General features: G+C 40.2%; 1 protein-coding gene across 1 annotated transcript; it reads left to right on the top strand.

Annotated features, from left to right (window-relative positions):
• Window positions 1-639: 639 nt before the first annotated feature.
• Window positions 640-25,184, top strand: mtmr14 (myotubularin related protein 14). The gene is made up of 19 exons (XM_034584339.1): window positions 640-1,460; window positions 2,799-2,947; window positions 4,514-4,622; window positions 5,517-5,592; window positions 6,985-7,045; window positions 7,332-7,454; window positions 9,300-9,373; window positions 10,100-10,170; window positions 10,822-10,896; window positions 11,332-11,398; window positions 11,814-11,899; window positions 12,906-12,982; window positions 14,144-14,180; window positions 15,178-15,248; window positions 15,451-15,509; window positions 16,639-16,765; window positions 18,769-18,945; window positions 19,598-19,804; window positions 21,269-25,184. Exons 1-19 carry the CDS (start codon window positions 1,326-1,328, stop codon window positions 21,447-21,449), a joined length of 1,962 nt encoding a protein of 653 aa, XP_034440230.1. The 5' UTR covers window positions 640-1,325; the 3' UTR covers window positions 21,450-25,184.
• Window positions 25,185-26,057: the final 873 nt, after the last annotated feature.

Here is a 26,057-nt window from a genome sequence, read left to right as displayed (position 1 = left end):
AAGACCGAAAAATTTAAGAAAAACTAGAAAATTCCTCCCTAGAAATGTTGAATGTGTGCAGCGTGCTTCCTGCCGGGTCCAGAGACTGTTTGAGTTTGAGTTTTAGTTTGAGATTGAGAGAGAGAGAGAGAGAGAGAGAGAGAGAGAGAGAGAGAGAGAGAGAGAGAGAGAGGAGAATGAGATACTGAGCGGGTCTTACATGCTTGAAAAAGGTGAAACCTTGACCTTTGTAACTGTCTAAGACATCAAAGATTCCTCTGATCTATGACCACTGACAATGTGACAGTATACACAGCTCCCACTGTTGAAGAGACACCTACACTCTAGCGAAGCCCTCGCCTGAGTAAACAAAGTGTGGCAGCTGTATTGGTGTAGTAAACAACGTGTGGCAGCAGCACTGGGTTAGTAAACAACGTGTGGCAGCAGCACTGGTGTAGTAAACAACGTGTGGCAGCAGCACTGGGTTAGTAAACAACGTGTGGCAGCAGCACTGGGTTAGTAAACAACGTGTGGCAGCAGCACTGGGTTAGTAAACAACGTGTGGCAGCAGCACTGGGTTAGTAAACAACGTGTGGCAGCAGCAGTCCTCGCTCTGACTGAACACACACGTCATTAAAAGGGGAGACGGCTGGGCTGTCACGTGGTTGTGTTCACTTCCTGTTTACTGCTGCACCGACAGGCTGGAGTAAACTGATTGCAACACAGTTCTCTGGCTCTCGTCCTTCACTCCAACACCAGCCGCAGGTCTCTCGGCCTCTGGACTGACTTCTGCACAACTTCAATCTGTTCGCTGCTGTGCTCGTGGTTACCAAGGAGACATGGAGACGTGACATTGAGGAAACGTGAGCAGGCCGGGAGGGATCCCGGAGCTTTCCTGACCGCAGCTGACGAACTGCGGTCCGGTTAGCTGCTGCGTGGAGCCGGACATCACTTCACCTTGTGTCAGACCAACAGGGATCATGTGGTGGAGGACTACAAAGGTCTGAAATTGTGTCTCATGAGTTTTTGAGGGTTTCGTGTCAGTGGAAACGGAGCTAACTGAGCCTGGGCAGCTGAAGCATTGTGTTAGCTAGCAGTGCTAACTCCGCGGTGCGAGTGGCTGCCTGTGCGGGCTGGCAGCGGCTTCTGTGTGGAGAGTGTAGCCGCTCGCCGGTGCCCTGAATTCAGGAAGAGTCCCCGGCTCCGGCCCCCTCAATCGGGCAGTCAGGAAGAAGCTGACTGGGAAGGGATGGCCTGGTCGGTCTTCCCGAACCAAAGGACAAGGTTCTGCGGTGTTTGAAGGAGGTCGAGTTCGGCTAGAGGCCACCCCCGCGGGTCGAGGCGCTATGATGGCTGCCTCGTCCTCCCCGGCCGGCGGCTTCACGGGCTCCGGGCTGTCGGTCAGAAAGAGCGAGGAAATAGCGGATTTGATAGATTTGTTTTCCAAGACGCAGTACAGAGCTAAGGAAGTCACTCCTCGGGTAAGTCTGTGCTCATCAGTACACACAAGCTGCACTATATTTCAATGATGTCCGTGTTTCCATGTGTTGACACTAGGACTGTAATAACCCTCAAACCGAAACCGCGATACAAACGTCCACAGGCACATATCACGGTACAGGGCGACAGAACCGCAAAACTGCAACTCGAAGGTGCAGCTCTTTGACTGAGCTGCACCTCTGCGAAAATACAAGTTGTATTGTTATTGTGGCTACATAAATATGAGTAGCCCAGTAGTTGCTAAAGTTTGACCAAATGAAATCCGATATCCTACATTAATAAAAGATTTAAAAACGGATGCAAAGCAAATCCCTATGACTCTCATCACGTGACACTGTCCAAAGTAACGTTTACATTGTGACTGGGAGTTTGCAAAATTTCCTTTTTGAATTTTGAACTTAACATAATGTCAACTCATAATGATTTGAGATATTTAATAAAGGTTCATACCTCAAGGCACAAAATCAAATCACTGCTTAAACTAGTTTACAGGAAAATATCTGCATTAATGTGTCAATTTACACTAGCGTGAGGGGGATGGGGGGTGTGTTCCCTTTTTTCAGATTAGCGCAATGGCCCTTCAGAATGTTTGCATGTCCCTTTTTTACCAGTGTAACAAAACTTATTTACATTTCAGACTACAACTCATGCAAACCACACATCCTTATTCTAGTTAAAGTTCAGGACAAGCACAATTAAATATATATATTTTTTACATATTAAACCAAACTGCATGTGTCACGATAAAGTTTGGGGAGTTGAAATAGCTCAAAAACCCTGAGGATTTACCTGTGGGCAGAACCTAGTCAGCAAAACAAAAAAACAAACAAACAAACAACAACCAAGTCTGTACCAAAACGTGGATTTGAGGAATTGTTACACCCCCAACAGAATAGATACTGCTTTCAACTTCTCACCATGAGTAGTTGATGCTGCTTCCTGAACCTTTACTGTGTGCGTTCATATCTGAAATGAATGAGATTCTGTCAGTGTTACATTTTTACAATATATAGTCTTCATATATAGTCTTGTGTATTTTTACAGCACCTCTCAGAGTACTTTGTATTATCAAAATGCTGTTGTTCAATTAACAAGAAATCAATTACTTCATACATCTTCAATTCAACATTAGGATATTAAATGGGCCAGCTAGATCAGTTCACTTTACTGGTAACTATGCCAACATCTGGCACAGAACTTGTAGCAGCATGTGTTAATTCTGTTTAGATGTTTTTGATGACTGATAACTTCCTGTTTGCTCATTGTAATTTGGGGCTTCTTTTCAAACCACTGACATGTTTGTTGTTGTCTTTCTTCAGGTAGAGGCGATAGAGAGGCGTTGTCTGGAGTTATTTGCCAGAGATTACAAGTACAGTATCATCCATAACGCCAATGGTGAAGTGTGCGGACATTACCCCCGACAGATAGTTTTCCTGGAGTATGAATCCACAGATGTCGAGAGCAACAGGTACCTCTCCACTATTTTGCCAATTCATTGTTTTCCGATACAAAGTCCAGTCCACTCAGTTACCTATTACCTCTTTTTTGTTTGTGTCTCTGCTGTAATCATGCACACCTTACTGTGGTGCAGAGAGCAAAGGGCACTCATCTCCTGTCCCTGTGATCACATCAAGAGAGCAGAGAGCTGAACTGACAGTTCTGTCACACAAGTGCACGTTGTCAACTGAAATAGGAAAACATTGCAGTCAGGAAAAACAAAAAGGGGGCAAAATATAGACACCACCACCAGCCTCATAATACACAGTCATATTTAATTTCTAGATGTGGGTCAACGTCACTCACATGCGGTGGTTTGGATGTAAAATGATGGATGCTGCTCAAAAGACAGTAGTAGGAAAACAATCCCAGAAAATCTGTTGCCATTAAAGACAGCTCGACAAATAATTAGTTTCCAACATTTCGAATTAGCCACTGACCAGAATACATGAAGTATAAAATGAAAAGCTTCTGGAGTCATAAAAACACACACTCAAAACTTCAGCAGAATCATTCTTCAAAAAAAGGCTTAAAACAAGAACAGCAACAGATGCAAGACTAACAAATGCTGTCACTCAAAACAACATGCAAAAGACACAAACAACATGGTGCCAGTTGAAGCACTAAAGAGCAATGTTTTCAAACAATTATTGAATACATTTTTGGCTCATCCACTGACTTAGAAAACTGATGGTTCTTTATCACTTGAATGCAAAAACTATTCAAAAGTTAGAGCTGCATTGAATTGTCAATTAATGAGTGATTAATAGGTCGACTGAAAAATAACCAGCAACTGACTGAATAATTGTTTTAATTTTAAATTCAATAACGTATAATATTCTCCGGTGTCTCTCAAATGTGGCGATTGGTTGCCTTGAATTTCTTTTTTTGTCACACAGTGATTTAAATACCTTTTTAGTTTTTTGTTTGTTAGTCGGACAAAACAAGCAACATGAAGACATCATTGTATGTATGGAGAAATTATAAATTAGATCTTTTATAATGAAAATTAATAATAATTAAAAGCTCCTATATTGAGTAGGTATAGAAGAAGGTATACAATGATTATTTATGTCCATTGTGCAATGAATGATTGTTTATAGAGGGTAGAAAAGTACGGGGGTAAAAATCCTGCACAGTCTTCTGCTAATCATTGATTGATGTGTATCATTCATTGTCAATCAGGCACAAATGCGTCTTTTGTCTGTTAAATGTTCACTGAAACTTTTTTAATTGATGATATGATCATTCAAATGTTCATGGCCAAATTAGATCTAGTAACATCCACTGAATACACTCATTCCGTCCAACTATTAATGGTTGTTAAATCTTGATTTGTGGCCAAGGCTTCATGTCCCACTTAACTGTAACCTACATCTGTAGATAAGAACAGTGGTGTCAGCTGTTACTATAGTTAGTGTGTAGTGAACACCGATTGTTGATGTCAAGTGCTTTTTTATTACATTGTCTCTATAACAGGCTAAATTCAAATTTGAGTAGGCTGTCTAATGGATAACGTGGTGCTTTGTGTGTCCAGGTTTGAGAGCACATTGCAGATCAGTAAGCTGCAAGACCTAGTGAACCGGAGTAAGCTGGCTCGCTGCAGAGGAAGGTTTGTCTGCCCCGTCATCCTCTACAACGGCAAGGTACTGCTACACAACAGTAAACTACACTCTCTCCTCAGGGCTTTAATAGTACCTATACTAATATTTCCCCTTTAGAAAAGCTGACATGTTGCATGACAAGCTTCTTCAGTTTCTACATGAGAAAAACCCATTTCCAGTCAGAAGAAAGATGTGACTGTAAACTTTGATAAAACACGATATATGTTCCTTGTGTTTAGAGTACATAGAGAAATTAGAAATTACCTGAAAGAAAACCAATCAATGACTGGGCACTTAAGCCTCTTGTGGTCAAAAGGAGTATTACAAAAATAACCAAAATATATTTCACATATTTTCACAGATGACAGCAAATCATTTTCCATTTTTACTCACCTTTCGGAGCTGCTGTACATATTAAGTGCATAATCACAACATTTTATTGGGGTTAATATTTATTTTTCCCCAATGAACCGATTGATGGGATGATCATTCAAATCATTTTTTAAACATGAAACGTGTGTTTGTTCCGAATGTTAATGGTGTATCACTGAACCTGAAGAATAAAGCTATCATCTGTGTTAAAGGACCTGAACAAATCAGTGAATCACAAAGCAGTGTGTATTTGAGTCAGAGAGCTGTAAGACCTTATTTAACATTGCAAACACAAAAACTTCTATGAATCAGAGCGGTTTTCTGTCCAGTTCTGGCTTAAAGTTACACACGTATCAGTCACACCAGTTGCCTTATTCTTTGTGGGGGTTTTTTAAGTTCTCTTGAGAAATACCTTAGTGAGTCAAAGTGAAACTTTTTTCTGTGGCCACCACTTCCTACTTTTTACCTTGTGGTGGGACAGGTGACAGGATATACATTATTGCATGATGGAGTGAGCAGTAAAACTACACTTTCTGATCTTGTATTGTCTCTTCCTTATTGCAGCATATTTGCCGGTCGTCCACTCTGGCAGGCTGGGGGGAGTTGTATGGACGCACGGGCTACAACTACATCTTCTCGGGTACAATAAATACACAGATGCACACACAGACTGACACACACAGACACACATGCACACAAACCCAATTTTAGCAAAAACATGGGAAGTTGTGGCTGGCTTATTTTTCCATGGATGTTTCAGTTCCCTGTGTGTTCTCTGACCTGAGAATAGTTACAGCAATTGTCAGACACCTGTCAAACGTTTCCTATTAGGACTTAATGTTCCTCTTAGTATTGCGAAATATCTCTTGTTACAAACACATACTGTAACCAATAACAGAAACCAAGTATATTCACAAGTGTCCATCCAAACGTATTGAAATTTTACCCGAAAATCTATCTATAGATCTTTCCATCTGCACCAAACCTCTTTGTTTGTCTCATGTATTAACTTTCATTTGCTGTAGATTCAAAAACATTAACATGAACATAAATCAGGGTCTGAATCACAGACTGTATCAAAACATTGATGTAGACTCTGGGTCTAGAAAGTTAAACCAATGTGGAGGTGCCTGAAACCTGTATTCTCTCAAAAGACCAGCAGAGGGCGACGCCACTAGTTGTAAAAATAATTATTTTTCTATAGAAGTCTGAGAGAACGACTTTACTCCTCACTTGATTTATAACGTCAGTTAACATTTTCCTAAGACGTTTATAGTTTTATTTTATAGTTATTTTAAGTTTAGAGTCAAATAGACGATAAAGCATTGTATGAATAGGGGCTTGGATAGATGGACACCTAGTACCATCCAGTAGGTGCAGATTACAGTGGCATGTGGGGGTGTAGCGTCTGCATGCAGTCAGTCAGGCCCCACCCCCTGCTCCTCTAAATGTGGTTCTGGTTTAAAAAAAGATGGTGCTGGACATAATGTCAAACTTGTCACACCCCTTGACTATGACAAACAGCCACACCGGATTGCTACAGGATTTTGTCAGGGTTTCAAAGCTCATGGTGACATTTTGTAACAGGATTTCATGCAGTACTACAGTTTAGGCCAAGACACAGTTAGTTTAGGTAAGCATACAACAATTAACATCGGTTTTCTCAAGCTTTAATCTCTGATTCTGGGATAAAGCCAACTCATCTTTCTGTATGAGTATGATTCTTTTTCACTGTAAACCTGACGCTCAGATCCTTATCCTTAGGTTCCACATCCCCGACGCAAAGACAATCGGGTCCTGTCACTCAATTAGTGATTAGCTCACATCTAGGAGAGAGATGATCGGAAGGATAGAAACCCTTTCTGGTGTTCCTCGTTCCAAAAATTATTGATACATGAACAGGTTTTATTAACATATGAACTCTTTTGCTAATGTGTTGTATATAGAATGTTCACAACTTGATATAACAATATGTATGTATGTATGTGGAGGTGAACCTCCTGTTCACCTTGTATACATGTGTGTGTTGCAGGGGGCACTGATGACACGTGGACAGAGTCAGAAGAGGTTCCAGAGGATGACAGTGCCGTCAGGTAATCTGATTACTCTAATAAGATTAGTAAACAGTGAACACCAGAATCTAGTTTGTTCTGAGTGTGACACTGATTACTTGTGATGGCAGTAAAATAAACAAGCAAACGACTGACCCCAGTGAAGGTGCATGAAAAGAGATGTAGAACAAATTCTTTATCCATGCATGACACAAAGTAAACTTAAAAAATTATCTTAAAATAAAGACATCAACCAAGGAATGTACCTTTTTCTGCCAATAGTTTTCTTATCTCAATTTTCCTACACTTTTGTTGTTGTTGTCCTCAGGAACGGAGACTCGCAGCTCTTTGACAAGGTCCGAGGCCACGACATTAAGCTGCTCCGTTACCTCTCGATTCGTTACATCTGTGACCTGATGGTGGAGAACAAGAAGGTTAAGTTTGGCCTAAAGTAAGGAACAGCATTCACACTCTGGCTGTTATTTAGGTCACTGTTTGAACTGCTCTGTGTAGCAAGAAACCACGGGGAAGGAATCTGACTACTGGCTAGGGCTGCTTGATTATGGCAAAAATCATGATTACGATTATTTTGGTCAAAATTGTAATCAGGATTATTTAACACTATTACTCACCGACTTTGGGAAAACAACACGCACTCACTGAACTTTAAAGAAAAATGATGATGTTAACAGATTAGAGTGTCTACACTGCCTGTGTGAGCAGCACGGTTCAGCTGCAGCTCTTTTCTAATAATCCACACGTGGAATTGATCTTTATAATAACCTATGTAATTCTTTCATGGATAAACAGGGTGTTGCTTATTTTGCAATTATGAGGTTAAAACACAGCACTGCTACTGACTCGGATTAGATTAAGCAGATTAACTAAATCGGGAGAGGGCACTTGTGCAATGAGCTGGTTTTAATTTCTACCCTAGAGAGACTTGGGATTTAGTTGTTTCCTCCTCCTGTGTGTGATGGGTATTTTAATACAGACATGACCTGATGCTTGTCACACATGCACAACACAGCGAGAGGTTCTCCGCATTATTCAGCTGGGTGTAGCAGACAGAGGCAGAAAGTAACGTATTAATTAACTACGGAGATCACGTGATTTTCTTGACAAAACACAGATAATGGTGTCAGCACTTATCACCACAAACTCTCTTGAAATTGTCATAGGTGTCTTCTACGTGTATGTCGCTGTATGTCGCTTTTTCACCGGGAGATATTTACTTCCTCTTTTTTGTTTTTTTCATTTTTGTGTTGGTGTTAGAAGCTTCATTCAAGAGGTATGTCAGTGAGGCAGGAAACAGGCTTAAAACAAGAAAATGCAGTAGTATATACATGTCCTTAAGATGTGGTCATATCCTTATGTGATATATAAGTATGATCAAACACTATCTACTTTTAACTAGTAACACAAATCATTGTACAGTTCTTGTTCATATTAAATACATCATTCAAACATTAACATGTAGGTTGTAAAATGTATGTGAACCTTCGGCTAATGACGTCAACAAAAGCTAACAGTCAGGAATTAATCAAACCTGGAGGCTAGTCAGACTGGAGGTGTGAGTTAGAGATACTTTAACTTTCAAGTTTACTATTCACAGGGATAAAAAAAGAAAAAAAGAATAATTCTGTTTAGTTGCACCTATAGGGCATTTACATGTACTACTTTTAGTTTGGCCTTTTTGAAGCAAATTGTACTTACTTGATTCTTGTTGTTCTGGGTTTGTTCCCTCATGGTTGATGCACTTACTCTAAGTTGCTTTGGATAAAAGCATCAGCTAAATGTAATGAGCATCTGCTGATGTGAAACATGCCTCGCAAAACAAAGTCTCAGAAGATGCTCAATACAGAATGATCAGTGATGTAACAACAGACATCTGGAGAACACGTCTGAGCTGAAGCAATCTCAGATCCACTAGTTCTATCTACTGATGACGAATTAGCCCCTGGGGAAGATGATCAATATTTTGGGGCTTCCGAGGTAGATGGCCGATATCTGGGTCAAGGTCTTTTATCAAGTCGACCATTTGTCCACACAAACAACAAGCAGTGATACCTTTTGTAGGTATTTCAGGTCCAGACGACATTTTGGCTTATCTCTATACCATGTGCCTATGAATGCGGAAAGAGCTTGTTTGTAGTTCTTGCTGTGGAAGGACCAAGTATTAAATTCCTTCCTTTTTTTACTCTGCACTTTATTGCACTGCAGTGTCTATTTACATGTGTGCATAAATATATGCTGGACCATGTGGAGAAATGCTTGTGTCTTCCTGTCTGTGCAGTGTGACCTCATCTGAGAAGGCAGACAAGGCTCAACGCTATGCAGACTTCACCTTGCTCTCTGTGCCTTATCCAGGTAAATAACTGACTTTCTCAGCCACTCCACTAGAGACAGATACATACATTTGCTCATCAGCAAATTGCAGCTATATTTGTATCAGCGTATGCATCTGCAGATAAGTATCATGGAACAACAGTCACCTTATGAAACCTCATTTAAATTAACTAGATGGGATCTGCCCCAAATTGAACAAACTCAAATATATCTACATATTTGTGAATTTTTTTTTCTTCTAATCCTACCCCTCAAGATCATGAATTATTCTCTGAGAAAAGGTTGAAAAATGCCCTATGTGGCAATGTTGGATAAAGTGAAAAATATTCCTTGATCAACCCCTGATACGGATTAACACCAAATTTAACACATTCTTCCACCATATTTTGTGGTAATCTGCCTGGCAGTTCTTGCGTCATCCTGCGGATAGATAAACAAAATACAAAACAGAGTCTCATTGGCGAAGGCAAAAACCTGCACAAAAACACATAAAAGAAAATTGTCGATATTATGCAACCATCACTGTCATCCTCATAAAATTTAAATGCGCTGTGATTAGTTTCCCCACCATAAAATATTCTCCACTGTGTGTGAAAACCAGTGAAGTTGAGTCTTAGACACAGACATGTGAGGGAAAGCACATGTTGTTATGCGTTTCTTATCGTCGTCTGTCATTTTGAGACATGACTTTGGAGTTTAATCTGTGACCATATGATAACTGACTTTTTTCATCTTGTCTTTATTAAGGGTGTGAGTTTTTTAAGGACTACAAAGACAGAGACTATACAGCCGAAGGTCTGGTGTTCAACTGGAATCAGGTACAATCAGTTTATTCGGTGGTCATGTGGGAGTTTCCTTAATCCATATCAATCAATAGTCAGTTAATTGTTAATAAATTGTGACTTGCAGTGGTTATTTAGGCTTTACTCGAGAACATGCAATAATTTAAACAATCATAGAACATATCCTTCGTCTCTAGTTTATCTGGTTTTATAAAAGATCATTTGTGTACTTTATTTATATGATGCAGCTGGAAACAGCTAGGACACATGTCCTGGGGAAGCACAAACATCATCACACCAATTTAATCAGTAAAACCAGATTTAATCCAGTCCAGTTTAGTATTATCACAAGACTCAGTTAGCTCGCTAAACTGGACAGCTGCCACCTCTGTAGAGTTTTCACAACTTCATGCTGCAGTGTTCATCAACGCGACTGCCACAGCAAACAGCATAGAACAGCTTTAGATTTGAGCCGCTCTGTAAAGAAAGCACACCTAGTGGTGCAGCCGATTACTAGAATAAACTACATGAACAAATACTACATGTCCTCATTTCCCCCATTGTCAGGTAATTAGTATTCAATCGTTTAAACTATTAGTGGAAAGATAATTGAAGAATCATTGAAAGCTCTGTAAGTCAACTTGGCTCTGTTGTACCATTCTGATTTCACTTTGTCTCTTTTGACAGGACTATGTGGATGCTCCTTTGACAATCCCTGTGTGCTTTACTCAGAACTTGAATATTGACTGGACTCAATACCAGGTGACCTTTCTCCTCTCCTCTCCTCTCATTTGTAATGTGTCAGTGCCATCTGTTGTCCAACCTACAAAGTGCTTTTGTCATAATTCATGAGCATTTGCACTGCACACCTTCTGAAATATTTACAGTGTAACCACACTCTGAAGCATTGTTGAAACCCACACGCTCTACCTTAACTTTAAGAAACACAAATGAAAGTTAGGCTGGATTTTTTACATGTGTTTCAAATATTGGTGCAACCATTAAAGGCTCAGATATTGAATATTTCATCAGGTTAAACAAAGAAGTGGATCGTGCTGGTGCAGATGATAGTGTTTTTCAGGGGAACATTGTCTCATGAAGGGTTAAAACTCTCTTCACTGCTGTCATTCTTCAGTTTTACCAACAGCATATTTATTCTGAACTGTGTGTGTGTGTGTGTGTGTTTTTGTTGATCAGTCGTGGGACCTGGTGGAGCAGACCCAGAACTACCTGAAGCTGCTGCTCCACTTCATCAACAATGATGGTAGGTGGCGTTTGTGGGACTAGGATCCCGACCCTTCAGTATACAGTGCAGACAGTCCAGACTCAGATGTTGGGTTGCACACTGGCATCCCCATAGTGTCTGTATGGGTGCTTGCAGACTTGTAATTTGTAACTTTTAATTAAAATTGACATCACACCCTTGTCGAAATGCTGAAACTTCAAACATAGAAAAACAACAGAAAAAAATCATAAAATTCTCCATACTGCTCCTGTGGTGTCATTCAAGTGTCCGTAAGCCCCAACATTTCAATTCGACTCAAAACTGCATCATTTATACAGTTTTTAACCTAAATGTCTGCTACCGGAAGTAGCGATGTTCACTTCAAACAGACTGGTTCACATTCCCAATCCTTGTATGATCCTGTGGCTGAAGGTGATTTTGTATGTTGTTCCAGATCAGAGCGGCCTCCTGGTGCACTGTATATCAGGCTGGGACAGGACTCCTCTGTTTGTGTCCCTTCTCAGGCTCTCCCTGTGGGCAGTAAGTCCTCCTTCTCCTCCTTTTGCTCTTTATCAGTCTCCTTTATCTTCCCCTGGTGTCTCTCCTCAAGAGCTCATTTAGCTCCTCCAACACTCATTGGTGAGTTGAGTAATCCCGTGGTGAATCCATCTGCCCTGGCCCCAGCGCCCCTTCTCGTTCATTTCATTTCAAACACGCACTTTAATTACATTCTTCTGTATTCAGCACCTTTTATTAAAAATCAAACTGACATTTCATAAATGTGCAGCCTTTTTCTCCAACATGGTTAATACCGGAAGCTTCTAATGTTGTGGGCTGCACTTCTCAAGAGCTTTTCAAACAGAATGAGAAATCCAGTTTTGGTGTCCGTAGCTGCATAATATGTCATGTATAATTAGACTCTGGGGCATATACATCTATATATCTTACATACTAATTCCACAAATGTATGTGGAATGCATATCTTGTGAATTGTTAATCTAACCAGCTTTACGCTTTGCATTTACAATTTAAATTGCCAGAGGAAGTGCAGCGCAGATTTTGGTGTGATTTGGACACGCGATACGTTCAATATTTATACAAATTGAATAAACACGTGACCAGCGCTCTGTAGCTGTCAGTGCGTGGCTGGGGGGGTGGCAGTGTGCTGACAGTCACTTGGCGGACTGAGTTCTTCTATGTGCTAAACTACAGCAGTGGTCAGTAGATAATTTTAATTTTTCTATTTTTTTATTTCACGATATCGCACTTATATATGAGCCACACACGTGAAAATAAATAATTCAGTTTCATTTTATGAAAAATATTGACTGTTTATAAAAAAGCTCTGTACGCAACCTCCAGCACACAAACAATAAAAAGTGACAGTATATTGTAGAACTGTTTGAGGAGGACTCACTAATGACCAGGAATAATTCTGAAGTAGCTCTGGACAAGCTAACAGTCAAGTTTAGAACGGGCACTGCTCTAGTATTTTTAACCATGGGATATTTGACAGTTGTGTGACTCACTTTTTGTCATGTCACAGGACGGTGCGGCGCATGCCAGCCTGGAGCCAGCTGAGATCCTGTATCTGACCATCAGTTACGACTGGTTCCTCTTCGGGTAAAGACAATAATTTACCTAATCCCCATCATCATTTCATGACTTCCCTGCAAGCCGTAACTCAAAGGGCATAAGCTGGCATGAATACTTTAGAGTTGCATTTGCAAACATCTTGGTGCCATCTTGTTTTAGACACGCTGTGTTTGTATAATTGAAGAGTGACTGGTTAATGAAGCACTGGGAGCAACATGAGATGAGACAAATGTGACTTTGCTTTTGACCACATTCTCTATCCTCTCTCTTTGTCTTTCTTTCTCCCTCGCACGCACGCACACACTCACGCAAGCAACAACACACACACACACAGACACACACACCCTCTTGGGGTACTCCATTCATAATTACTAGCACGATATCTCCAATTAGAGCTCATCAGAAGCAGAACAGGTCCGTTCACTGTCAGCTAGCCTATGCAATTATACATCAGCAGGCTTGTCCAAACCCTTAGGACATTGGCCAAGCAGAAGACAAGTGTGTGGGACAACACATTATTATTTTAATTCTGGTGTTTACATGAGTTGCTAGTTGAATATTCCACATGTTACTGAGCATAATCTGATATTATAATTATTTGCGTCAGTACATCCAAAGTTGATCACTCCAATAACACGTTATAATGTGATTAAGACATATACATGTCTACATAATGCGACTACAGTCAGAATATTCTAATATATTTGTATTTTTGCCTATTCCGAGTATGACCTTTCTCAGGTTAAGGTTATCAGAAAATGCTGTCAACAGAGTCTTATTCAGGCTGTTGGCTTAACCAGTTTAATATCAGATGTTGTCCATGTAAATGTATCAGTGTCCCCTCCTCCCAAACACCTGTAACCAAATTTTGTTAATGCTCGTCAATACAGTGAAAATTACATTTGAAAATTTCTTAAGGAGAAACAATGGATTGTTTACCCTGGAGGGATGGTTTCAGTGAGCGTTTAAAAATTTTGTTTGGACTTTTACAATACAAAACACTTCTTTTATCAAAAGTTAATGGTAAAAATGTATTTTAATGCCACTTGTAGGATTTTAATTCAACTTCAAAGATTTAATAAGATGTGTCTTAGCTTTCACAATACAGGGCTTTGTTGAATAGTTTGTTGACAGAAATAAGAGTCAGCTGCTATTTATTGAAGTCCTATGTTCTCTTTCTATTTCCAGTCACATGCTGCCAGATCGACTCTCCAAAGGGGAGGAGGTAAGTTTGATTTTACTGTAGTGGTGATGATGATGATATAGCTTCTGTGATGTGTCGACTCAGATTCCAACTGATGAAACGACTGCTAAATACAATTCCTTTATATTTTTGAGGCTGAAATGCTTGAGAACAAACATGGATTTGTTCTGAAAGGTAATGATGGAAAGACTTTAACAATGGCATCTGCAAATGAAATCGACAGTTTCATTCAGCCTCATTCAGACTGGGTCAAAACAACATAATTTGGTCTTAACACATACGTGTTCATTTGCATGAAGAGCTGGGAAGTGAGATCCGATCCGATGTTCACAGGAGACACATTCAGGACACATTTTTATGCCAGGTTTGAACACATGCACTTAGCGCTGGCCACTCATCGGATCGCTCAAGACGCATTTTAATATCAGGTCTGAACAGGGTGTGAGAGCGCATACCTCCGCCAAGGCCCAACAGTCCCCAGAATTCACTAGATCTGGATTTTTATTTGGATCTGCACCAAATTGCACACAACAGCAGAGCCATTATCATCTGCTGATTGTAGTTTATCCCAGACGCTGTGTATGGGTCTTACATGTTGTCCTCTAAGTAACAAGAAATTTAAGTTCAGAAACCACAAATATAATGACCGGTGTTTTCATCTGTTAGATGTCCTGCTCACACATATCTTGGTCACAAGCACATTTAGGGGATCCTTAAAATTATTGTACCATGCATTTATACAGTATAAAAGAATAAAACCCAGTATGTTGTCAGTCATGCTCAAAGTGACACTTCACTAAGTTAATTTAGATAAACACTATCACTAATCTCTCTCCTACAGAGGGAGAAATCTATCAGAAGCAGCAGAAATAACATGTAAATGCAGAGAAGTCTCAGTAGAGCAGAATGAAGCTAAATCAAGTTTAACCTTCTGTTTGTCTCTTCACAACTGTGACCAGTAAATAAACTAAGTGTTTACTGCCCTGTTTAAATCGTGTCCTCTCTCTCTCCCCCTCAGATTTTCTTCTTTTGCTTCAATTTTTTGAAGCACATTGTCTCAGAGAAGTTCTCTGCTGTTAAGAAACAGAGGTGTGTACTGCCTTCTTTCTTTCTTTCTTTCTTTCTTTCTTTCTTTCTTTCTTTCTTTCTTTCTCTCTCTTTCTTTCTCACTCCCTCTCTCACTTTTTCCCTTGCTTTAGTTGTGTAATGTGTTCACTCTTAAAGTGAATAACCAGATTCTCTCTGTTGTTTTGATCTGATGTTACTTCATCACATATTCTTTTTCTGACAGAAGGAAGAACTCTCACTTCAAAGACAGTGAATTCACTGTGGAGGATCTCTGCCAGTTAAGTAAGTCAGTGTGTCTCATCTGAGCCTCCCTCTCTATGTGACTGTACAGGCACCTCTCACAGACCTATAATGGATGTAGCTCATTTAGCGTTCAGATTCACCTCTACTGAATGTATTATATATACATATATGTATACAAGTATGTTTTCATGTTCTCTTTGTGTCCTTGTGGGTTCTCTAAACTTATACAGATTGCGGTTAGGTTTAATTGGAGACTCTAAATTGTGAATGCGAGTGCAAATGGTTGTTTGGCTCAGTATGTTGGCCCTGTGATATGCTGTCGACCTGTCCAGAGTGTGCCCCGCTCCTCGCCCAATGTCAGCTGGGATTGGCTACAGCTCACTTGTTGAAGATAATATTATCAGTAACTAATACAAAATACAGTTTGATAATAATTTAAGAATGTGTCTTGAGTTTAGGATCTAATGTCTTGGATTTTACAGGAAAACATTACATCAGGATAGTTACAGTGGAAAACATTTTCCCCACGTTTTCCTCATGACCTACTTACATGTGTTACAACTCGATAGAGCACATTTGATAATTTGTTTTGGTGACGTACTTGTGAGAGTATCAGCAGCCCCTGCCACTTGCTTCTGGTCTGATGCAATGAGGAATAACAAAGGTTGTGAGTGCTGCGAGCGCACAGTGTCGGGGTAGACACAAAGCAACGAGACTCTGGGTGATAACAACCCTTTCATGTCTTTAGAATTGTGAGGCTTGGATTCAAAACATCTTGCATCACCAACCTTATGTCTGTGGGCAACAAACCTTCTGTATAGTTCAGTACAGTGATTGGTTCACTGCTTTATGTAACACTATCAGTTTCACAGGTGTAAACAGCATCTTATGAAGTCTGTTATATACCAAGTTTGTGTTGGAATGATGAAGGAAAACTCAGTGATCATGACCCTCACACACAATTACCAGAATACTCTGGGAAAGAGCATTTGATGGAAGTTTAAATGTTGAGAACCATTTTCTATGAGGCAACATCTTTTATTGTTGTAACGTAAACACACATCTGCATCAGATGTGCTAACTTTAAAGCAGATCTAAAACATTTCTGAATTCAGGTTTTAAAGGTTGAAGCAGAACTAACAGAGCTCTGCTGTGTGGTTTGCTACAGAGACGAGGGATCGTGGCAGTGTGACCAGTCTCAGCAGTGAGTTCTCCCTCATTACTGAGGAGGTGAGCGGCAGCCTCAACAACGACGCTGTGGACCTGTTCTCCAGCCAGCCCCAGGCCTCCAACTGGTCAGTATCACATAAATGCACATGCATACACAGACACCCACTTTGAGGAAATTTGATTGTGAATATTTTATCATTAGTACATTGTTTATATTTTCATCAACAACATACTAGATAACTCCATCTAAGGTCCTGTAGTCAACATCTGTCTGAAGTGATCTGACCACATGTGACCACAGCTCTCTATACGTCAGCTCACACATGGCAATAGAATGTCACAACCGCCATCAGCCATCAGGAGTAATGTGGGGTTCAGTATCTTGCTCAAGGACATTTTAGTAGGCGGAATGCGAAAGACTGGGATCGAACCACCGACCCCTCTGGTTAGAGGATGATCCGCTCTGGCCCCTGTCATAGCTGCCCAAACAATGGTTGTTTCTTTTCATAATAGTACAAATAAGACAGAGGCCCAATCCCATTTCACCCCTTGGCCCTACACCTACCCCTCTTTTTCGAGGGTTATCTTTCCACTTAAAATGGAGTCACAAGGGATAGTGGTTGAAATATTCCCCTACGAATTGGGGAAGCCCTTCAGGAAGCCATTACATCATCAATAGTCGTCACGAAAACCCGACATTTCATCAGTATTTGTTGATGTAAAAAGACAAGACACTTTTGTCAGGGATGTCATTGTAATAACATTTTTGAGAGCTTAAATAAACCAATGTTATTGTTTGCAGTTACTAAAATGACAAACCTATAATATCCTAATAACATCTGTGCTAATGCAGGTGAATCAATGACATTTGAAAATGAAAAGCTTGGATGTTCTGTATTATTTCACGTATGAATCAAAAGCACACAGCTTTAGTTTGCTAGCAGTTGTCTGTAGGCAACCCTGCCAGGATGCTTTGTTATTAAAGGAGCAGTTCAGTTCAGTAACATCGCTGCTATTCGCGGGTTCAATCAAGTGCATCGTGTTTCTTCAAAGAGGGGGGTGCGACAAGAAATTATGTGAAAATACGGGACTATCATGCAGAAAATGATCGCTAGTGTGGTCGCGATCTTTTGTTTTAAGGTATTTGTGAAAAAGTGACCATAATACTTTGAAATGATATTACAATCATTATCGTAATTTTAAAAACATTAATGGAGAAAATACTACATTTGTGGGTCTCTCTCCCAGCTTGCCGGTGATTCACAAGGCATTCTGGGTACCCCAGGTATTGGGACAGCCTGCCACTACACATGAACGCGCAAAACGAAGGGGAGGGCTAGGGGGTAGGGCCAAGGGGTGAAATGGGATTGGGCCAAAGTTAATATTAACCAGTTAAGACCTGAGACGTTCTCTAAGAAACAACTTCATAAATCCTGAGAAAAACAAATTTTCACGCTCAAAAGCAGAAAGAAACATGAAATTTAAAAAAATGTTTTTGTAAATCTTTGTCTTGAAAACAAGCACATTTGTCAACATTTTCATCTGTTTATTTATTTGTAATTTAAAAAAATTCTAAATTTTAAATGGTGAATATTAGGTCAAAGGCAATGATTTACTATAAAAAAACAAATGATTTAGCTCAACTGTTTTTCATGTAATGTTTCTATCAGCTTCAAAGGCTGAGAAAAAAAAATGCAAAGACGTTTGCATCAGGTCAGTCTTTGCCTCTAGTTTGCGATAATACTGACACTTGCCAAAATATATTATTTAACTACTATATAAATATTAACTTCAACTTCATTCATAACTTCATAGAACTTTTTAAGGCAGCAGAGAAACTTGCATTTTAAAGTTGGACAAGGTTGCAGTACAGTGAGGGCTGCTCCTGGTGGTCACTGAATCAACATCACGTACAACAGTGTATTACAGGATGACAGGTCATTGGAATTGAGTCACGTTCAACTTTACTTTATTGCTGCTTCAGGTTTGTCAAAAATAACTTCAGTCTTTAAAGTCTGCTGTTTTCTTTCCTTCATTTCATCAGCACTTGATCAATCATTTACATCACAAACTGTTAGTACTGCATATGCTCCTCCTCTGTTGATGATGCATTCTCCTCTCTCCTCAGGAGAAAAGGCCCCACCTCCTCTCCTCAGATGGTTGTTTGGAATAAGCAGCACCCTCTGGAGGAGCACCTCTCTCATCCACTTAATGAGGCCAGGTCTTCCAGCTCCTCCTCCTCCAACCAATCAGATCATGCTGTCACGCGAACCGGCAGCAGCCCATTGGCTGTCCCAGGGAGAAGGTGAGGGAGCCGGAGCCGATGCAACTTCGTCAGGCATTTAAGTTTGCGTGACATGTTCATTTTATACACACACTTGAGCAGTGTAAATTTTGGATGATCACCGGAGGCACAGAGCTTCAACTTTGCAGCATCTTCATTTAGTCATAAGCAGGTCGACAAACCAACAGAGCAACATAGCAGAGACATAACCTCCATAATACTGTGCTGCCTGCATTTTGTGGTTTATGAAGGGTGCTCTCTTTTATTATATTATTGAGGTTTTATGACGATTGTTAAGGCAATAAAAACCTAAAACTCTCACTGATGATGATGATGGAGGCAGCAAGCTAATATAATGTCTTAAACCAGCTAATTATCCAGATAACGTGCACCAGAGATGGATATAAACATGGATGGTGCCCAACATGCTGAATTCCTTTTTTCTTTCTTTCTTATTTTCTTTCTTTCTTTCTTTTTTTACTCTCTTTTGCTTTCTTTCAAAACACAAAACTTAACAGTCATACTTGCTTCAGTAATTAAGGTGAAAAAATCGCGAATAAAACTAAAAATGTATTGAAATTTAACAGAACACTAGCATGAACCATGGTAAATTTATTTTTTACTTTTTTTGGTGGGATTATGTTCAGTTTTTCTGTCTCTCTTTGTTTCTCAGGTTAGCAGCAGAGTACACTCGGTCAGGTTCGTCGCTCTCTACAGAGTATGGCAGTTGGCAGATAGTTTCTGGTTGTGGAAGCATCCATGACCACGCGCCCTTCCCTCCACAACTGGCCTCCACCTCCTCCACCTCGTCAGCCGTGGCTGCTCCCTATGACTCCCCTCTGCCCTTCAGTTTTAGAGATGACGGAGCCAGTGGGAGAATGTAAGTAACGCTGCTTTGTTTTATTGAAGTGTTATGAATTTTGAAATCGGATGCATAATGACCAGCAGTGTTAATGGCAGCTGCATGTGTGCAGTATTGGCATGTACAAGGGTTTTTCCTGGGATTTTGAGGTGCGTACGTGCTGTGACATTATTCCAATCTCTGCTAAAGCACAACACAGGTTGGTGTTTTCACAGTGCACTCAGACATTAGCTTGAAGAAGAAAAGTTAAACAGTGTCCTGTAGAAGAAGTAATCCTTCACGTGTTTGTGAATTAGCACTTAGCATCATGCAAAGGGACATTGGTGAATTTCTTCTCATCCTCCCAGAAACCATCTGACCGTGTGTCAGCATTTGTCTGTTTATCAGAATATTTGTTGAGCTGGACGAGCTGTATTCACTGTCAGTTGACTGACTTGCTGTAGTGAGTCCATTCCTCTGAATCATTTTTCACACTTCAGTCTCAGCGCTTCATCTTTAGTTATCTATATTTTGTTCTCAGATTTTCTCCCTGGTTCATTCTAAAGTAAAGACATCTGGAGAAATGGGTTTATTTCACTGTGGCAGGAGAACATGTTAAAGCAGCTTTCAGAGACTCCTGCTGGTTCACCTGAACTAACCAAACACATTTACGGCTCATTAAATCTGAAAGACTCACTGTAGACAGACGTAAAAACACTTGAGTGTTGTAATGAGTGAACACATGATTGTTTAGTGCGGAAATATAAGACAGAATATTGTCCCATATTAGAGCGAATACAGTTTCCTTTCTCTCCAGAGTGATGGAACTCTTTCCATAAGTGCCTGAATCTCATCATGTTAAAGTTATATTCCCTGTATATATATATATGTTAGCCAATAGATCACAAAATCCAGCAGCACAAAAAACCCTCTTATACTGTATTTTGTGGTAATTTAAAAATAGTGTTTTACAGAAACAAGGCACATCCCACTTAGTACATGTCTTGGTCAGTATAAAACAAATATAAGGAAAACCTTTGTTTATGTTCTGTGTTCATGTAAAAAATAAATATAGCTCAGCAGCGGCGGTTTCCAGTCGGAAATACTATAGTGTTTGTCACTGCTCCAGTTTCCTCTGTGGAACCGAGCAGGAGATGAGGAGAATCAAGAGAGCGGAATTTCTCCATTGGGTTCTTCTTACGAGTCGTTCTCCTCTCTGCTCCCAGCAGGGGACCCATTTTAATTTCTGCTTGATCTGACTGCCAAACTGAGTGTCCCGTCTGTATCACTTCAGAGTCAGAGAAGGCAAATAAGATCTATTCATCTCTCCAAGGGAGAGACCCCGACAGTTGGAAATGGATGATGATGATTGTGTGTGAGCACTGATCTAGAATTCTTGTGTCTAATCATTACTATAATTTAAAACACTTTTTTGCGAGCTTTACCCTTCTGTCTTCTCATCTAGCACACTCTTGTTTCCTCCCCCTCCTCTTTCCTCTCTAGGTTTCCCTTCCCCTCGGAGCGCCAGGCCCGTCTGGAGGCAGTGCGGGAAGTCTTCCTGGCAGCCTACAGCTCCACCGTGGGCCTCAAGTCTTCAGCGTCGAGCCCCTCTGGCGCCATCTCCGGCCTGCTGGAGCAGTTTGCCCGTGGGGTCGGCCTCCGAGGCACCAACGCCATCGTCTGAACCCTCTCAATGTGACTTCAGACCCTCCTCCTGCTTCCATCCATCCACATGTCTGGACTCAGTACAATAAAGTGCCAAATATCTCTGTTCAATTCAGGGGTGACACATTAATTTTTTTTTCTTGAATCTTCTTTGATTGTCCATGCCCTGGATTTAATTGTTGTCTGTGCTGCTCCAGCTTTTCTCTGGATTTTTAATCTTCCATATTGACTTAATCTGTCACATTCAGGAAGGGACATGTTTTCAGCCATTGTATCAAAAAGGGATAGTTGGAGGGCTTTGTAGCTGTTGAAATGTAACTGGCTGAAAACGTGGGGTTGGTAACGGATTCTTCCTTCCTCTGTTCTTCCTTTATTTTTAATTCCCTTAGGAGTCCTTGCTTTGACAGTGCAGCTGTCCCATGTAGAGGAAGCAATATGTTTTTATTTGTCTTTTTTTTGGGCTGCTATTCTTTACAGATCCAAGCACAGGAAGGTTCTTTAGGTCAGGTGGATGTGCATCGTGAGATAAACACAGCACTTGATTTGTTCTGACAGAAATGGCACCGAGCTGCTTCTTGGCTGATAATTTGACAAAGAATCAGTTTTAGATCTTACAGCTTTGGGTCAAGAGGATGGATCAGAATTTTTTTTAGTCAGTGTTACTCTATAATGCAATATTTATATACAATATGTACACTAAGAGTTGTTGGTCACTGTAACTATTACTCTCAGTCCATGAAGAGATCTTTTACCAGTGCGACTAAACTGTAGGAAATGGAGGCTGAATTCCCCGGTACTTTTTCTTTGCAAATCTCCATTTAAAAGTTCAGCTCAAGTGGATAGGTTCACTGCTGGGGTGTTGCCCTGATCTTACATCATGTCATCGTGGTACATGGTTTAAAGGGCTCACTATGTAGGTCATTTGTGTCATCTGATCACATCTGAAGGCAAACGTTTATATGGACGTTTAGAGTCGTTCTAAATAGCTACACTTGAGGGTTGGATGAACAGCCTGCTGTTGCAGAGTGGCGAGGAACAATGAATTGTAAAAACGGGGATGTTGCACTATGTCATACATGAGAAAAGTGATGGAAGTAGTAAAGAATGGAAAAGGAAAGCTTGAGAGAAAATCTCGCATTTTGGACAGTCGGTTTTGGAAAGTTATAAAATTTGTTGTCAATTTAGTTGTGCTACAGAAAGATCTCTTCATAGCCAGGATCGACTGGAAGAATGATTAGTGACCAGTAACTGTTGAGATGTACATATATGGAAAAAAAAAAATCTGATCCTCTCCTTTTAAGTTTTATGTGTGTTTATACATTTGGATTTGATCATTAAACATGTTCAGGGAAAATGGGTTCACATTGCACAAATTTCAAAAACCATAACCAAGGAGATGAAGTGCTGAACGTATCTGAGCTTTTCATCTCGCCAGTTTATCATCTCCATGTCCACTAATCTGTTCTGTTCTTCAGTAGCACTGACAGGGTAGCATGACACGTGCGGAGCCTTGTGCTAGTAAATCTCTTTTTGCGCTCTCTCTTGTTGGACTCCGGTGAAGCGAGGTTCACTCCAGATTTCTGCCCAGCCATTTTCACCCTCGCATGTTGTTCAGAAACATGTGCGCCTTCTTCCAGGTTACACTCGGACACACATTTCTGAGCGCCCCACTCTTTGGTATGTCCACACTTTTAGGTGATTTTCTTGGCAGAAATCTGTTGAGAGAGATTTTATTTGAAACTATGGTTTTGACGGCTGCTGTACCTCAGGACTGTTGTGCCTTTGTTAACCTTGGTGACAATGGATCAGACCTCTGCTTTATCTGGTCTAGTTTCAGGTCTACTTTCTGTTTCTTAAACGGTTTTACGAACTTGAGGGGCTTGCTGCTGTTCGTCGACTGTTTTGACTGTAGAGCATCGCAGCGTTAGCTTTGTGTTGTTCACTCTCTCTGTAGCAAGATAAGTCTTTGTTGTCGTACAGTAACACAAAGCTGTTGAGTCTTATAAACAGTCTTGATGAAGTTGATGAGGGGTGATTTCAATCAAAGGACTGATCCATCATTCGCCCCCAGAAGCGTGAGACACGAATACGTTTTCATTATCTGCCTTTGAAAATGACTAGCCCGAGAAGATTTTATTGATTTTACGGTTTAATTAGAGCAGGAATTTTGGGAAATATATTTGTTAACTTTTTTCTGACACTGAGTTAAAAAGATTGACACTATTGTCATTTGTGTTTGGGACGGAGTGAGAGCCAGGATGTGTTTAGCTTACATTGGTATAATAGTGAAATCCACTAGTGTAGCTCATTTTAAAACTGTAAAATACACACAGCAACACCTCAGAGGCTCATTGGTTAACATGATGTATCTAGTTTGTTGACGCGTGCAGTAACAGAAATGTAGACAGAGCCATTTACATGTGTAAGGGAAGTAAAGTGGTGTCACTACTCAACACTTTGAGTTTAACAAACGAGATGCGATGTCGACCAGTTGAGTCCGTTTCAGATGGGGTGTATTTGGTCTGGTCTTTAACAGCGGAGTCAGCTTGAGTGATAGAGTTAGTTTCATCATTGAACAAGCTTGAACCAACCTATTGGTACCAGTCACTGTTACATGATTATGAAGTGTGACTCTTTTCTTTTGGCAGCTCCAATACTTTCACCTGTGGCGTCAGTTCCTCCAAGAACTACATGCCTGTCGTAGGAATGCGCACAGCTAGAACAGAAACTCGTGTAAACTCGGTCTGAGCGGCCCGGCAGGAGAGACACTCAGCGGTGCAGTATGATTTAGTTACTGAGCTATGATCAAAACGCTGACTTTATGACCATATATCAAACAAAAAGGAATAGACAGTCAAATAATCAATTTTTGCATCCCCATACAGTTCAGCCATATACTAGTTAGTCAGACTGTACTTAACGCATAGACATGAGAGTCGATCTTTGCATCTCACTTTCAGAAAGAGAACATATTTCCCAAAATGTACTTCCTGTGGTAGAATTCAGTGTTCTGCTAGACTAGGCCAAAGTCTGCTTTCTTTATACCACGCAACACATTTGTTAGAACTGTTTTTAAATCATGTGAGTTTCCATTATTTTTTTTCTGACACAGTAAAACATTCATCAACATTTATCAGTTCTAATCATGACTGTCATAATGGTTTTATTTCAGTAACTCCAGATGAGCTGACAGAAGACCAGTCTGTCCAGCTTTAAAGCCACTTCTCCCTGTCGGGTTTTACACTTTCTTTTTAAGACATCTTTCCTGAACACTTCAGATTCAGTCAGTATTTCATATCATGTTGTTTTCATTTTGTCGTCATCATCATGTGCTCCTGTAGCTGCCAGCCACTGGACACCCGCGTAAAAACCTTTTCATTTTCAAACTGCTGAAAATGTTCTTTGAAAGATAAACATGTTTTAATCCTGAATTACTTATCATATAATTTTCTCTTTGTTTGGACTCTTTCACTCACTGGATTTGCATGACATGCTCAACGTTGATCTCGGTTGTGAATTATAATGATTTTTATTTGTTTTACAAAGTGCTTTTTATTTCAGAAACCTATATTGAAATGCTGCATTGCACTCGTCCTGATGTTTTCTGTGTAAAGAGTTTTCTTTGTACTATTGATGCATTTCTAATTGTTTTTTTGTCATGAATTTTGATTAATTATTGGCAGGCGACGGGCTTTGATGAAAGATGAACTGAGCAGCCGGTGGCAGATGTGAATAAAGAAAAAAATGAATGACATCTTTTTGTTTGAATTGAATTTGTTTTAGCAGATCATCTCCGAAATGTGCTTCTGATTTATTCATTATAATCCACAGTGAGATGCATTAACTATTTACACATAATCTACTTCCCTCAGCAACAGAGCTGACGGTAAGTGTTTTTTCTTAACACATGAGTAAAGTTTGGCAAATGAGATTTCAGTGTCGTATATAATGTGATTGCATAAAGCAGTTATGTAACTGGATGTTTCAAATTCACACTTTAAAGCCAATTCAACTGTGTTTCACTTGAACTGTCTTAACACATCTGGTGTGGTGTGTTGTATACATTCTCTATTCACTCTCTTTAACATCAGAGGTCAAACATTACATTACATTTAGCTGACGCTTTTATCCAAAGCGACTTACAATAAGTGCATTCAACCATGAGGGTACAAACCCAGAACAACAAGAATCAAGAAAGCCAAACTACAAAGTGCTATAAATAAGAGCCATTTAAGTGCTACAAAATGTTTAGTTTAAACTTTTTTTTTTTGTTTCTTTTTTAAAAATTTTATTCAAAGTGTAGTCAGAAGAGATGTGTTTTTAGTTTGCGGTGGAAGATGTGTAGACTTTCTGATGTCCTGATGTCATTGGGGAGCTCGTTCCACCATTTAGGAGCCAGGACAGCAAACAGTCGTGATTTTGTTGAGTGTTTAGAGTAGTGAGGGATCAGCAAGATGATTGGCAGATCCAGAGCGGAGTGAACAGGCTGGGGTGTAAGGTTTGACCATGTCCTGGCTGTAGACTGGACCCGATCCGTTCACAGCACGGTACGCAAGTACTAGTGTTTTGAATCGGATGCGGGCAGCCGCTGGTAACCAGTGAAGGGAGCGGAGGAGCGGAGTAGTGT

Source organism: Hippoglossus hippoglossus, chromosome 5, assembly GCF_009819705.1.
Source record: "Hippoglossus hippoglossus isolate fHipHip1 chromosome 5, fHipHip1.pri, whole genome shotgun sequence".
Lineage (NCBI taxonomy): Eukaryota > Metazoa > Chordata > Actinopteri > Pleuronectiformes > Pleuronectidae > Hippoglossus > Hippoglossus hippoglossus.
The sequence above is the reverse complement of the archived record's forward strand: the minus strand, read 5'-3'. Positions and strand labels throughout refer to the sequence as shown.